We start from the raw sequence: 17181 nt of genomic DNA, 5'->3' as shown, positions 1-17181 counted from the left end.
ATTGTCTTATTCAATTAGTACATAGAATATATAATATTTCATTAGAATACATTTGTTCACCTAAAGTCCTTATCAAAACTTGCAGTGCTTACAAACTTGAAAATCAGCACTGGCATAAACACACAAGAGTACACTTGAGAGCTTGCTGAAAAAAGCCCCAGCGCCTAGATGGAGGCATTGCAACGTGCTTGCTCCTGTGCTGACCTGAATGAGGTCAGGCTGGTGAGGCAGGTGCATCTTTGGTCCGACCTGATCGCACTAGTCAGTCGTATCAGGCCTCCCTAGTTTAAAAATACATAACCACAGTTCCCACAAATAGCTTAATTCTGTTATTAAACTTAAGGTAACATATTTTTATTCAAGTCACACAAAAATCAAAAGTGAGTGCTAAGTCACTCACTCTGGGTCAGCCGGTGCATAATGACTTGATTGCATATCAGTGCCTTCCCTTCAAACACCAAGTACTCTGCCACATTCTGTGGACTTTTATGCACGAAGACCTGAAGACCTTGCTGAACTGGAGTTCTCAATTACTGAAGTAGGTGAAATAAAAATAACCTAGTTCCTACTGAATAACTTGGGAAAATGGCTTATGTTCTCCAAATTCTGGGAAAGTCAGAGTCCATCTGAATGGCAGAACTATTTTCCCATTTGCATTTTTTTCCTGAACACATTTTAAGTAAAATGTTCATGAGCAAAGTAAGTGACACACCATACATTGATGGCAAATGCATCAATACCACTGAAAGATAAGTTTATGGGGCACTGAGATCCTACTACTACACAGAACAGTACTTCCTGAAGTAATTAAGTGAATCTATGTTTCTAAATTAGTTAACACATATTCATTGCAGTGAACAACTGAAGTACAAATAATTATTTCAGATACTAAACATGAAAAAGATGAAGAAACAAAGCTACTTTTTCACCTGTTATATTTTTAAGTCTTCGCCTGTGGAAATCTAAATACAATAAATTAGCATGTGAAGCAAATAAAACCAATTCAACTGATTCTTCTCTTAGTCAGTTGTTTTGTTCACATTTTCTTACTTTGTTTATCATGATCTGTACTTCAGACTGGCACCCAGCTCAAATATGCCAAATGGAACACAAGTGTTCTCACTCTGACTCCCCTTCTTCCCCCCTCCCCTCAATATATATTTTTTTTAACAGTCTACCCCTTGTCCCAAATTCATCACAATTTCTGGAGAGGCAAACATCTTGCACCACTTGGATGCTATACACTCTTTCCTTTGCAGACAAAAATAATACCAAAGTCATCCAGTCAAAACACAAACCAACCTTTGGTGTCACTGTGAATTATGTACTTTGAACTGCAGATGTTTGGAAGCACTTATATAAATAGAATTTATCCTTCTTTTCTAAAGTAATATTTTTTAAAGAAGTAAAGACATAAATGAGTTTCTACATAATAATCACTAGAAAAAATCCTTTAAATTATATTTTTGTATTAAAGTTTTCTAACTCCTGAGAAAAATTACTTCACTTCAAAGTTTTGGCAAACCATCAACAAATGTGTTTGAATGATTATTTATACAATGCCCAGCAGCTTAGAACTACTGGAATTTCAAGAAAGAAAAGTGTTTTTGTAGAGTTTAGGCCTCAGAAACACACATCTTTAAAAAGTTATATTCTATTTGTAAGATAAATGCTTAGATGTAAATGCTGCCTTTTTTTTCTTTTGTAGCAGTGCAATGGTATCTTGCTTCAAAAACAAATGCTTCAAAATACAAATAAAACATTTTTTGTTTCTTTGTCACTATGAGCCAGTTGCAACCTGCAGCATTAAGGCAGATAATATGCTGTGAGCATGACTAGGTTTCCTCCTACCATTTGTAGATGTCTGTCTATTTCTGAACACTTCAAATGCAGCAAAACAAGTTTTCATTTATTTTCATTTTAATAGTTAAAGGAACTGTAAAGGTACAGTAAGAAATTCAGAAAATTTAGACTATGAAGTTTAACTGTTGACACCCTTCATGTGAACCATCCTTACACGTGCAGTGATTCCACAGCACTGAGTAGCACTGATACCCACCTAACTGCATTCTCTACATATTCTTACTTCCTTGCAATGATGATATTTCAAAGAACAACAACTCTGTTCTGCTTTTCAGTGAGTTCAGCACACAGACTTTCCTAATCAATGAAACTCATTATAAAAATGTGCAAGAAATAGAGAAAGGAAAAGGTGACGCTCCTGAGCTGTGTGTGACTCACAGGTCATTCAAGCACGGTTCCTGTGCTGGCTGTGCGCTGGGTGACCACGCCTGTGCTACCAGGGGCTCCTGACAGACACCTGATCTGCAGGAGGAAACAGCAGCAGGAACTGCTGAAGCCACATAACTGGGTCACCTTCACATTTTCCTGTGTCCACTGCATATAAGTTAACAAACTTACCTCACCTCTGAGCTGTTTCTAACCAAAACACAAACTTAGTAACCTGGAGTTGAAATTTATTCATGAGGCTGTACTGGGTCTGAAAGCAAGCAAAAATGCATTCAACTAAACTAAGAGTGTTTTTTTTTTCCTAATTGCCTGTCATATATAAATAAGCAACTTCTGCTTTACATCAAAGTCACATTATTAATTCAATTTTTTAATTTCATGCCCATAAGTCTAATAAATAATGTATAAACTAAGCATGTAAGCAGATGAGTAGTACACAAGTAGTACGCCTGCTCACGCCCCACTGCAGAGCTTTAGAAAGACTAGACACTGTCACAGTGCAATGACATTATAATTCACATGTCATTGTTGTATTTAAAAACAAAGGAAACTGCTAATACTCCCAAATAATTCAGGATATGGAAAACATTAACTAAGATTTTATCACAAGAGCAAAAGAGCATTCACAATCCAAGATTATCTTCTAAAAGTAATGTCAAAACCAAAAAAGTCTTGATTAGCCAAATTCTAAATCACTGAATAAAGGTCTGCAAGTACAGTAACAGTTAGACTGGGATCAGTTTTACTTTCAATGGACATTGGCAAGCCCAGAATACTGATACAAGAGAAGATTTCAGAGCAGAAACTTCTGCATAGAAAATAATTCAGAGTAATTAACCTCAACATCTTTAAAAACATTTAAAGAATAAAATTAAACAACACCCAAGAGGTTTTGGAATAAATCTGCCATTTAAGCAGAACATGCATTAATATACTATTTACACGAAAACCATGACCTAAATACCCTACTGACTATCTGAAATAATTTCTACCATGGTTACCTACTAGGTAGTACTGCAAGAAAGGTCACCAATAAGCAAGTCAAAGCATCTGAATATTAAAATATTATTCTGATCTTATTTTATTTATGGTGTTAGCAAGCATTTTCCAAATCAATGCAACTCATAAATATTCATTTGCAAGGCAGCTCTGGTCAAAGATTATGTGTTACTAATGGCTGGAACACAAATTTTAGAAAGCCATAAACTATATTTTTTAAATAACTTTAAAAAAAGGAAATTTACTTCTCCTCCTTCATTGCTGAAATAAGGAAACATAAGTCTTCCCTCTCCAAGTTCCTCAGCTTCTCCCTCCTTTAAATGCAGCATCTTTGTTCTCTTCTTTTGCATGGCAGAATGTACACATAATGTACACTCTCATTCTCATTTCTTGTCTTGGCCTGAATAAGGTTCACTTCACTACACCACTTCATTTTTTGCCTACATTTTTACTTCACCTTTTTACCATATATATACTTTTTATTACTTGATTTGTCTTTAATTATACTCATAAATAATTATGTTGTAACTTTTCATAAACACTGACTTTTTCCAACACTCAAATCAAATTAGTAAGTAGTAGTTCCTTGTTTTGTGGGATGACAAATTAGCAGAGTAGGTGTAAGAATCTTAATCAACCAACAAGATCATGTCAGAACTGTGATTACTATACCCCAAAGTTTTGATTTATTGACGTGACCAAATGACATGAAGCTATTGCTTCATGTGGCCACATGTTTTGGTGGTTCCTCAGAACAGTCAGCTCCATTTCAACCAAATGGCCTGTGGCCAAGAGACAGCTTGTCAAACATCTGACAACACACCATAACAGAAAGCTGACAATCGCTTTTGTTTAAAGCCTTTCCATCACCCTCACTTAATAATCTGCAGTGTTGGTACTCAAACAATATATATAGTAGAACCGGGGCAGTGAAAATGTGAAAGCTGTATGAAAAAGAGAAATTTTAGAAACATTCACAGAAATTAGGAATCTGATTCGCAGATATAGGCAAGACACTCAGCTGCAGAATGAGATTATCTTTTTAGAAAGTACAACCTTGTTTAATTGAATGTAACCAATATTAGTTGACAAGAAAACAAAATTTGGTAAGCAATCTGTCATTCTAATGAGCTGGTTTTCAAATAATCTTCCATGGATTTTTGTAAAATCCATATGCAAACAAGGCTATTGCCGAAACATTAAGTTGGCATTTACTGCACAAAAGGACAGGAATACTTCTGGTCCATCTTTAAATATCATCACATTTTTCAAGAAAACAGTATCATGAATCACTGTATAGATGGCACAGTTTTAAAATCTTTTTATTCTGATATTGAAGCATGGAATTGCAGGTGTATCTTGTAGTATATACTGTCTGTTTGTCCTGGTAAACTTCATACTCTCAATTGAGCCATCAGTTGCTTAAGTAGCAGTTCTTTAACATTTTCTGGGGCATAATATGTCCACACAAAACTTGTTTAGCATGTAATAAAAGCTACTTTAAAATTATTACAAACTAAAAGAACAACTAGGTAGGTGAAAACACAAACTTCTGCAAGTAAGTCAGGGACAACAGGAAATTTTAAAATAAATCATCCAATTCTGTAGTATTTGCTCTTTTTCCATAGATGTTTAGGAAACTTGAATACTGAAGGACGTAACTATGTACAAGCAATATTAATGGCAATGTTTTAATTAAGTATAAGGGTGAAAATGAAACAACTAACAAATGTTATTGTGAAAACACTTTCTGTCTCATCAATACAGAGAAAGTAACAGCAAATATAGCTAGGCAACATAAAATACATAAATTGTATTCTAGATAGCTTTTACAGTTTGTTTGTATGCACTAAAAAGTGGAATGAAAATAATTAAAACACAACCAAGAAATTAATCAGCTTTGCAGGAACTTTAAATAAATCATACATTGAATACAAAGGTATCCCACAAAGAAAGACTCAAACAAGTAAACCAAAGCTCTGCAAAACTAAAACACAACCACACATTTAGAGATTATATATTTCTCAGCTTCGGTAACATAGAGAAATGCCTGTATGATATTGGTATATGAAGAAGACTTTGCAAATATTAAATACAGTTAAATCTGAAGATTCTATCTTTGTAACAAAATTTAGCTTTAGCTTCATTAAGGTGTTTTACAGAAATCAGTGTAACTAGATACCCAAATAGAAGCACCTGCAGCTTTGAATAACAGTCACTCAAAAGCTTTCAGATATGTTACTGAAAAGCAAGAAATGCTTAAACCTAAAATCAGCTGCCTTTGACCTGTGCAATTCCCAACACTGCTCTCATCCCTCAATTCCATTCTTCATGTATAGGGGATGGGACACCCTGAGGGGAGAAAAATACAAGAAAAACACAAAGATAGACGAATGTTATGAGAACATCTGAAAGCAAAGTGATAGGCCTGCCTGCCAAAACAAACAAAGTGGGTAAAATGCATGACTACTGCTGAGAAGAGTCTAGATACCATAGAAGACACCATACATGACAAAGGAGAACATGTAAGGAGAGACACAGCTGCTGGCTGGCCCTACAGTAGAAGGCCAGCTGATAGAATGATTTAGCATTAGGTTTTATCAATGATTTTGCTGCTTCTTCTTGAAGGCTGGCATTGGATGCTCTCCTTTTCACAGAGAGTCTTTCAAGACTTGTTTTTCAGACTAAGATTCAGTTGAAGTCCTAACATTTTGATTGTGAACAGAAGCCCAAGCTATGAGGCTGAAAGAAGCCTTGTAGACTAAGAAAGAAAAACTGTCTTAAAAATTAAGGAATTAAACTCACAGAGGGGCCTAGTGTTCATTCCCATAATGAATACAAGACAGCAGATCACTTTCAGGAAAAAAATAGTGAAAACTATTTTTTCCTAACACTGCTGGGATCTGTAATACCATCTCTGAAATAAGAAAATCCTCGTCATGATTATAACACCATTGGAAAGAAATATTATCTATTGGTGAAAAGTCATCTCAAGAGACAATGAGTAGCAAAGTGTTCATAGCCATTCTTTCAACATTCTTTACTCAGTATTTTGAAGTTTCTCTGATCCTTGATAATACTTCTGCAGATAGAAGAGAAAGATGTTACAGCTAATTAAGAAATAAGCAACAGCATAACTGAAAGATGACCTATAACTGATGAACAAGTTTGGTTATATATACACTTATATGTACATATTTATAGCTAGTAATCAATAAATAATAGGTAACTCGAAAGATAGTTATCAGTTCTATTATTAGCAATATAACATGCACATTCATAAGCATTACTGCATCAGTATTGTAGACCAATTAAATACTGTGGAGTTAGACACTTGCATTCTGTATTTCTCATAACAACTCCAGAACCCCAAAAAGTTGTCATACTTGTATGATGTAATACTTTTCTTCATCTGAAACAATTTTTCATTTGTTATAGCTACAAGTATACTTTATACATAGTCACAGCTTCTTAAGGGTTTTTAAGTATTTCTATGTATTTAAATTGTGTAATTTAAATAAGCATTTTCAATACAAAAGTAAACTATTAACCAAAATGATATTTTGTGCTTCATATTTAACAATAAATTAAAAACCTGACTGTAAAGAATGACAACAAAGCATTAACATCAAAAAGCACTAAAAAGTTCCCTTACAAGAGCATCTTACAATCACATGCAGACTACATGCAATAGGAAAGCCTGTCCTTCATTTGCAATAGAGGGTAATGGAAGCTAAATTTTTCTTGTTCTCAAGCAACTCAGCTTGAAAAATAATTAACAGTGAATAAACATAACATGGAAAAGAGGCTAAATCCTAGATACTCACAATCTGAAGCACGAAATAGTAAAGCCATACAACAAACAAATGTAGGCATACTTGGTGAACCAGACAAAGATAAGTTAATGCTACTGTGAAATCTCTCTTTCAGAAAGAGAATATTGATAGATTTTCTTATTCCTTTTTTTTTTTTGGTCAGGATCACTACACACTTTAAACCAGAATATGTAAAATCATTTCATCAAGCCTAAGGACTTGGAAAAATTGATTAACAGCTCCACAAGCAAAAAAAAAAGGTCATGATATTTAGACCAAACGAGGAGAGAAAACTGTCATTTTGGTAATTGTTACCTGATAATTTAAAAATAGCTTAAAATCTACAGAAAATGGAATTAAAAAAAAAACATTTTTAAGTCCCAAATTTCTTTTTCTTCTGATATTGTAATCATGGTATTGCAAGTGAACCTTGTAGTACATACTGTCTGTTTGTCCTGATAAAGGACAAAAGAAAAGAAAGAAATGGAACTAACAAAAACATTTTTAAGTCCCAAATTTCAGTCCCAATCATCTACAATTCTGTTGAAAATGAATAATCAGCTTGTCATCATCACAGTAATTTTTCCTTATATCATCTGTTACTGCTAGACCTTAGCTGCCTTTCTCATCTTCTCTCTTTACAGCCTAGCACACATGCTGAATCATAAGGATGACTATGGAGGGTACTGCAGTGCTGGAAGAGAGGTCAACATTTCACCTCAGGGATTCTGGAAATAAAAATAAATTAAATCAACAAAAAGTAGCTCTATTAATTCTTCTTAGCTCCATGTTCCACAACACTCTTAGTCAATCACTGGTGTTTAGAAGTGGCACAAGCAGCAATACAGTTTGCCTGCTATTCTTTGAAGGTAACTCCACTGCACAATTAAATCCAACTTTTCATTCTGTGTATCACATTATTTTCAATTAATGCTACTAGTTTGAAACCTATTTCTCCTTGAAGGAATCAAGTTCATTTACATCTTGATGACAGGACAAAAATTTGCACCAAAAAAGTCTGCATATAAAGCAGTCTAATAATTTTCAAAGGAAAAAGTCTGAATACAGACATACTAGAATACTTTCTCCAAGAACATTGATAGCTTTTACTTCCCTATTTATTTTAATAAATCTCATTCTCAAAATTATCACATTTTTATCCTTAATTTAACGTAATACACAATTTACATGCTACTTAGCACTTTCTCTACTTATGCTTTGTTCTGCACCATGGAGTGCTATCTGAGAAAATAAACTGGATTCTTTTTTTGATTTAAGCAAACTCAAAGATGCCTCAAACCAGGAATTCACCTAGTGCATTTTGACATGAATGGTATTCAGTCCTTAGGATTTGGCTACAGCTAATCTGACTAAAAAAACCAGACAAACAAAACACCCCAAACCAAACCAAACCAAACCAAACCAAACCAAACCAAACCAAACCAAACCAAGCCAAACCAAACCAAACCAAAAGAAATGCCCCCCTCCCCATTCTGCAAAGGAGTTAAGGGGGATGCAAGATGCTGAGAACTAATTCATACTCCAGATCCACCACTTTCTAATTCACACTATTTGCTAATACAGGCATAATAAACCACAAAATTACAGCTTATGAACACTAAAGAAGGGTCAAGGGAGGAGAAGCAAGTGAACATGCAGGCCAGGCATATTAGCCTTTTTAGAGTCCACATTAATGATAAAAATTAAACACAAAAATCTTCTTTGTTGATTATCAAAATAATTCTTATACAAACTTATCTGCATATCCAAAATAACAAAGTAATTTTGCTTAAAGTTTCCTTAGAAAGTTGACTAAGGAAACTAGCTTTTCATACAAAGCACACAGTTTTGGGTGTTTTTTTTCCAATTTTTAAGAAAATCCAACATTTTCTCTAACAAGTCACTAAAGCGAAATCAGATTCAACACTCTGTACCTAACTTGAAATTGTGAAGTGTTAAGTATCATGAAAAACCTACTTAAGGTATCTCTACAAGGGTTTTGGTACCTACAGACCTTATTGCATGCAGAATTTTGGTACCTATAAATCTTATTGCATGCACAGTGATACTCTTCAGAGGGAAAACGGTTTGAATTCTGCTTTACAGCATTGGAAGTTTCCTCTATGGGCTGCTGCTACTGAAACAGGTGATCAATAAGCATACAAAACATTTTTCCTCTATTTCGTCCTAGGATTTTGACATTAAATATTTAAATTAATTCCAGAAATTGGCTTGAAAGTCTAAGCTGTGTGAATATAAAGCTTAGCCCATGATAGATGAGTCAAACAGCAATTAATGGAACACGCTTGCATGCAAATTTACTGCCATTTTCAAAGGGGTGAAGAGTTTCTAGGTACTGAAGAGAGGATGAATGTTCAACTGGAAATTCATTAAAGTTTACAATTAAAGATATCAAGCTTGATCATGCCCTCAAATGCTATGCAGACATGTATTTTCTGAATTCTGCACAACACACTGTTTGCAGAGGAACAACAGGTGATTTAACAATGCAAACAATGATGTGTCTCCAGGCATCATTCAGTCAAAACCTTATGGCAGCAAAAAGAAGAAATGCAGTATCAATTAAAATTTTGCTTCTAAAGCTCAAAAAGAAAAACCGTAATCCCTCTCTTCAAGGAAACACTTCATTAACATTTACATATTTACTCACACTTAGCATTCATGGACTAAATACAAAAGTTCAGTATAACAGCTCCTCAGGGTAATTTCCTTCAGATTCTCCTCTCCCTCCACTAATGACCTACCATCTGACCTGCACTTCAAACTGCAAGAAGTATTAACTCAAAAAATGCAAGACCTCATGCAACCAAAGACTCACGGAAATCTAAACTAAGGAATAAATTGCAAAATACTTGCTTTCACTAATGGAATTACAACTCCAGTGAAACCAAAGAGTTTCATGCTCTATTAACAGATACCTGCCTATAGAGAAATCACAACCCCTGCTACGTCAGCGTGAGAGACAAACTGACACTACAAACACAGATTTGTAGTGTCCCTAAACCTTCCCCTACTATCCTGTTTGAACATCTCACCACTCCGCAGATTTCTTAATGCTTTGAAAACTGTGAATTACATACCCTGATAAATTAAGCAGAGCACTACAGCTAAAGATTAAACAGGTGTTATTTTTGGGGGAGACATTCTACACAAATCAGAAAACCCACATAAGAAACCAACTTTGGCCAGTTTCTTCCCTAGTTAAGTCTCCAGTGGACTAAAGCTCCTACTTCACAGGCAAAAAATACTTCATGATCTCCCAAATGTAGCCAAATATTTAATGGCATTTTCTCCTGGAAAATATTCATGCTAAAGCCAGCACAAATATACCCGAGGTAGAGCGTCAGAGCACACCTAATCATCTTGGAAAGTAAAGAATTATATATTTTCAAACTGGGTTTGTTTTTTTGAAAAACTAAGTAGCCAAGTAGTGAAGAACTTGCCCTTTTATGAGAGGAAATGAAATGTGACATTTTAAAGCACTGTTGCAGTGAAATGCAATCAGACTAAAACTAATATTACTAATCACAACCACTGATCACATAATTTGGCTTTTTGTGATCTCCCTTCAGGAGCCCTTTGACTCAGCATTATCTCCAAAGAAGAGACATCTGTGAGCTTTACCTGAGGCCACCGATGTGAATCCCAATCAAACTGACAACTATTTAATCAACCCCTCTTTCTATACTCCCTGCAGTCACTGTGCAATTGTTAATGTTAAATCTCAAATTATTTTTCTTTTTAAACCTACTCTATATCTTACTCCATATCCCTTTTTCCTTTCTCTCAGGACTTGGACTAAATTCACAGGGCAAAAAGGGGTATTTTGAAGACAGGTGTCCTCTTTCTGTCCAGCCATCCTGCTGGCAAGGAATTTCCCCATGCCCATTCTTCAGCTACCTCTCAGAGAAAAGGATGCAAATGAGAACTCAACTTGCTGTTGCCTTCCCAAAGGAAACCAGCCATTAGTGAACAAGCATGGTTCTTGGATCCTCAAAGTACAATAAACATTCCCCTTACTTGCACTTTCCTCCTGAAGTAAATTCATAACCAAAATCATCAGTACCCAACAGCAGCTGCCTGGCTTATAAACAACTGTGAATACAGAATCCTACTTCTTCTTTTTCTGTTCCCAAATATCAGTGGTAAAGTGAAAAGTAGGGTAAACACCTTGAGAGAGTACATAAGAGGATACTGTCAGATATGCTCCTGCCAGCCAAGAACTTGATTAGCATCCTCAGTCAAGAAGTGCCAAAGGGTACCAAAACACAGAGTATAAAACCAGACTTCTAATTAAAAGTACAAAAAATATCATCCCACACTGTGGTTTGGTTTGCAAAGATATCACCTCTGTCCCAAGAGTCATGAGGCACTGTAACTTGTCACCTTAGTATTCCCCAATTAAGGGGCCAAGATCTGTAAATATTTTTTTCATTTCTATTTCTTGTTTTTACGTTTCATACAGCTCTTGGGTTTACTACCTCAGTAAGACCTGTTCACTCCTGTGCTGAGAATGCTTTAATGCTCTGTAAATCATAGGCAACACACTTGTTTACTTGGTGTAAAAGGAGGAAAGCTGCTTTAGCAGAACAAAAACAAAAAAGAAGCTAGCAAGAAGCTGACTAGCTGTAAGTGCAGACATTTATCAGTGATTAGTCATTAGTCGAAACTGATAATGATGGGAAGTCAAGCATAGTGCATCTCGTCATTGTTTTCAATGATGATAAAGTGCTGCCTGCTGCCAAACAGCGCCTCAAAATGGAGAAGGATTCTTTAACTTGCTTCAGATGAGCAACTGGGTGCCTGCCAATTTTTTACATGAACAGTCATAAGCATGTTCCTGCACAGCAGGATGTGGTCAAACTATTCAAAGCTGTAAAACCAGGTTTGCTTGCCAGTTATGCTATTGCTTCAAGATCAGTGTACTAGAGGTGATACTTTGCCAGCCATGAAACCACTGCTATTCCTTAACAGCAAATTATATATATCTTTAATATTTAAAACTCTGTATAGAACTGACTGTTACCAATTTAAAAACTCCCACATGTACAGAATTAGTTAGGACTGGAAACATATCAAACACACAATCTCCTAATCTCTTAATGAGCTCTAAAAAATCACTTCCTTCAAGCTGTACCAATTAAAAGGTCCCCTTTCTTGTCTAAACCAGAAGAAAAGTAATTGTAATGACTTACTCAAGTCTTCAGCTGCCAACCCTGTAATGATATTAACATTCCTGTCCACAAGGTGTGATGTGGCTAATAGGTTGCTGAGACACTGTACTGCATTGCCTCCTGCTGGAAACCACTTCTTTAGAGTATTTTATGAGGATCACACAATGTGACTATGCCATATGGAATCTCTGCTAAGTGTCTGTCACTAACTAGATTACTCAAGCAAGACACATTTCTCAAGAAAGGCAAAACTGTATTATGATCAACTGGACAAATAATTTTTTTCTTTGAATGGGTTAAGACAAAACCGAATGTCACAGGCAAGAAAATGGTGTTTTATTTCTTTCAGAGGATCAGTCATAAAACACACTGAAGATCCTCAGTATCACACAATATCTGTTCACTAACAAACATATCTTAGCAAATACAACCAAACTGTTGAGTTTGTTTTCTTAAGGGGGTTGATACAGGAGAAGATGGATGTCAATGTTTAGCCATGCTTTAGTTGTTTGTTTATTATTCACTTGAAAATACATACTAAAAGTAGTATCAAATATTTGAGTTTATACCATTTCATTTGTTTTCACACATACAAAAAGTAGTTTGCATATTTGCTCAGCAATCTAGTGAAAGATCTGAGATTACATCCACTTGCACAGCTCAATACAGTGATAGAAGTGCCTCAATCTGCTTCCTAGTAAGAAGCAATGCTCACACTGGAAATCTCAAGAAGTACACTTGGATGTTACAGCTAGAAAAAACATTTTTATGGCCTTTTCAAGACACAGACAGTGCTCTTCCTTTTTTGAAGAATAGAAGAATTATTCAAATAAAATCCAAACTGAAGAATCACAACTAGCTAATCACTGAGTATGCTGAAACTGCAATCCAATTAAATGCAGTTTAGTAGTATAGCTACCAAAAATAGCATGATGAAACTGAATTTAAAAGACTAGTTGGAAGTAATCTGTATTTACCTGGTTACAGGAAATGCATAGTTTATCAAATGTCCATTCTCTATAAATATACTTTATTCCTCACTTGAAATCAATGCAATGTGTTTGAGCTGTGAAGGTTTTCACATTATTGTTTCTTACTCAGCAAAATCAGAAAGCCTGTGAGTTAATCCCCAAAAGCTAGACACTACTTATGTTCGCTTGCTCAATTGCCAAATGCCAGGCTATTGCGAAGAAAATCACAGCAAAAAGCAATAGATGCAGCTTCACTAAACACAGTCAGTCCAGATTCTTGTTATTGTGCAGGTAGTTCTCTATCATATGGAACCAGCTATGGTGGTCACTCAAAGGACGTTGCTGTCTCCAGCACCACACAACAGCAACCAGGAAGAAAGCAACACCATGTGTCATGGAACATTCAACCTCCATTGCCCAGTGACCTCTGAACTTTACATATGCATTTTCCAGAGGACAGACACAGCATGCTAATGGCTTACTCTATTTCTGCTTCTTCTCAACCTGCTCTTAATTTCCCCTTCATATTTGATGTCACTTCCACAAAAGGAAAAGATTTAAACTTGCATTGTTATGAATGCCTGAGGCAACCCCAGATGTAACTTTCAATAATTTGCATTTGTTATGCTAAGCATATACATCCCCTGAATTATATCTAGTCCCTTTGTGGTCTGATGTAGAATCCCTCTCCTATTGTTCTTGCTGTTAGCACTGTAATAACTACTGCTATTGCAATGTTAACAAAAGACTACTAATAATTCAAGTATGGTACGAATTCCCAAGGAATCATCAAGTGAAAAACACAGGTTGAAAAGGTAGCTTCAATTCCAAGGACCTATTTTCCAGATTCAACAGTAACAGCTGTAAAAGCATCACATATTTGAAAACATATGATGAATAGTTTTATTAATAACAATTAATTTAAAACAATGGTGCTATAAATGGATTGTGGTATCATAGTACTACAACTTAACACCAAATATTTACATCTTCATTTTGTGAGGATTTATTATTCTAAGAATTCATTTTTTCAGCTGCAGTATCTATTTAACATTACCTGTGCTTTTTGCTGATATGGCTAAAGATGGCTTTGCTAGTGGTGACATTTGAGCCATTACTATCCAAAATTATTATTTTTATTAATTTTCAGGCTGATTACTTGGAAAATATTACTCCTTAAACTGGCAGCTTAAAATCAATTAAAATTGTGTATTAAAATGCCCAACAATGAAATACTTCTGACATTCACAAAAGTTTCATGGTTCATAAACACCTGAAAGTCCACTTCAACAAAGAATTAAAAATGAAATAATGAAAACAAAAATATCAAGAGATCCTTCTTCTGAAAGCTTTCCCATTACAAGATGCTCACTTTTCAAATGTCCTGTGCAAGAAGAAAGAACATAAACTTTTGGAAGGGCTGTTGGATGATTCCTAGTAGCTGTGCTGGGAAACATTCCAGCAATATTATTATAAAAGGAAAAAAATAGACTCAGAAAGTAAAATACCACGAATAATACATTAAGATTTTTTGCAATACATACTCTTGACAGACACACAAAATATTTTAAGCACCAGGCAGATGGGGCTTTCAAGGTTAAAGTAGGAGAGAATGCAAAAAATAACTGAAAAAAAGCATGAAAATTACAGTGTTTGTAGAGGGGGCACTTTTATCAGAGGACTTCTTAATAGAACATAAATTCAATTAACATTATTGATATCATTAAAGATCATAAACCTGACTTTAAATCTAGTATAAATTAGTTACATGTGTGCCAGCTTTGGTTACTTACATTAAAAATCAAAATTTTTAATATTGGAAGTCAGATGAAATTTGTTGCCTGGCATAAGGAGCTTCATCCCGTCTAAGATCTTTTCTCAGGAGATATATTCCCTACTTGGACTGTTCCTCCCCACAACTTATTTTATTGAGTTAAAATTCCATTTAAAAATGGTGGGTAAAAAACCTAAACTCAAACAAAGAAATGACAGAAAAACTCTTCCATGAGATGAGAAATACAAGGAAATTCTCTTTATGGTAAAGAGAATTAAGACAATTACTGTTCTGTCAAAATAGGAAATTGCAGGTAATGAGTGATCTCAGCAGAAAAAAGGACCCAGATTCTTTCAAGTCACGTAGTAGATGGGTAAGACTTTGAGAGTCAAGGACCACATGCTGATTTTTATCTCCTGCATGTAAAGCAACAAAGGGAAGAATTGCTTGCATTGTTGCATGTGGTGCTGTTACCTTCCTTTAATGTATATTTTTGTTACTTATAACCCTTTATAAATCCTTCTATCCCAGTTACCTGTCATCCAATGTATTTCACCAACACAGCATACTGCAAAACTAAGCCCTTAATAGCTTTTTTAGATAGGTCAACTCACTGAAAACTATTTTGTTTTAGAAAGAAGACAGATAATAATGAAGTGCAAAAAATACATACATACATTTTCTCATGAAACACAGTGATGCCATTTTAATGGACACTACTCCCATGAAAAAAAAGTTGATTAGTAATTAGACTAAAAGTTGATTAGTAATTAGACAACTACAAGGGCTCTCCTTTGAGATTTTCAAGAGAGAAAATTAACAAAATAATTTTCTTCCCCAAAAGTAAACCAACCCCTATTCCCCTCCAAGAAAAAAAAAGAAGAAAAAAAGAAATTTTCTACTGAGTGATTATATACTTGTAGAGACTTACTTGAGATAAAGCAGCATCCCGTTGCTCTATTACTGCATTCATTTCCTCAGCTATTATTTTCTTTTTACGTTCTTTGGTCCTGTGTATTCGGTTCAGAATTATAGCTCCATTCTTCAGTATATCTATCCCAGTGTCTGCATTGTTTATTCTGTTCAGTAATTCCTGTAATGTCTACCAACAGCATTATATGTTAGTCAGACATGAAGTTTTAATATATTTTATTTAATATAGGGTTTTAATTAATAGGCACATGTGAATTGTAAATTGACTGAGTGAAGTTATTGAATTTTCATATTGCAGCAAAGATGTACATTATTAGTGTGTCAATTCTTCTTTTTCCCACATCTTAGTTCTTGAAACCCACTCAATTGAACTTAAGCCTCTAAGATATAAGACTGACATCAAGAAATCTCCTCAGAGAATGGCTTACCATGTCATTTTCTTCAGGGTTAATATTTTCTAGCCTAGAAAAAAGGGACACAGAAAGCCTGATCAGTAGCATTTCCTTAGTGCAGCAAAATGAGTTCGCTTTTTAAATCTTTAGAACCTCAAGTAATTTCATTCTACTAGTCTTTAGAGTCAACCATGACACTGAACATATTAAAGTGCCACCTGCTCGACTCCATCTTTCAATAATGCTCCATATCTTCAGCACTGACTTCAGACTGTTAAGTTATTAATGTTTACTGCTATATATGACTACAAGGATCAATTGTTCATATGTGCTTAGATGAAAAAAGTTCCCCAGTGATAGAAATGACTGATGCTTTTATTTTATTTATTTCTGGGCTTACAACTTTTACATGCTGTTTTTTTTTGTTGTTTTTACTGCACCCCAAATGAAACAGAACATGACTTTTGTTGATAGGGTTTTTTTTCATTTTTAAGTAATTATTTTTCCACCTCTTTCTTACAAAATGATGAAAAAAATCCAAAAACAGTTGAAGTAACTTTAAAAATATTTTGATTTTATATCTTGCATAAAATAGCAAGCTAAGCCAATTCTCTGCAAGGCCCTTATTTAATTCTGGAACAAACCTGCCTGCACTTTCCTTCCTTTCTATTTCAACAGAGCATATATTGACCTGTCAAATACAAAGATGATACGAGGAATTTAGTCATACAGCATTGAATACTGGCTGTGTAAAAGTAGTAAGTGATAGCACAAAAACCTAATAAATGGGGTAGTACACATTTTATTTTACCTAAGGTTAGTTATATGGACAGAGATCTCTCTTCTGGAAAA

General features: G+C 34.8%; 1 protein-coding gene across 3 annotated transcripts in view; it reads right to left on the bottom strand.

The window, feature by feature from the left end:
* Positions 1 to 17181, bottom strand: part of MIPOL1 (mirror-image polydactyly 1) — a 185899-nt gene that overhangs the window by 100274 nt on the left and 68444 nt on the right. For all 3 annotated transcript variants that reach the window (XM_039705098.1, XM_039705099.1, XM_039705097.1), the window contains exons 8-9: positions 16366 to 16399; positions 15936 to 16106 (exon numbers count right to left, since the gene is read on the bottom strand). In XM_039705098.1, the coding sequence (XP_039561032.1) occupies positions 15936 to 16106; positions 16366 to 16399 (205 nt within the window). The remainder of the gene's footprint in view (positions 1 to 15935; positions 16107 to 16365; positions 16400 to 17181) is intronic.

This window comes from Passer montanus, unplaced genomic scaffold (assembly GCF_014805655.1).
Source record: "Passer montanus isolate IOZ18808 unplaced genomic scaffold, ASM1480565v1 scaffold18, whole genome shotgun sequence".
In the NCBI taxonomy this organism is placed as follows: domain Eukaryota; kingdom Metazoa; phylum Chordata; class Aves; order Passeriformes; family Passeridae; genus Passer; species Passer montanus.
This window is presented reverse-complemented; position numbering and strand designations above follow the sequence as displayed.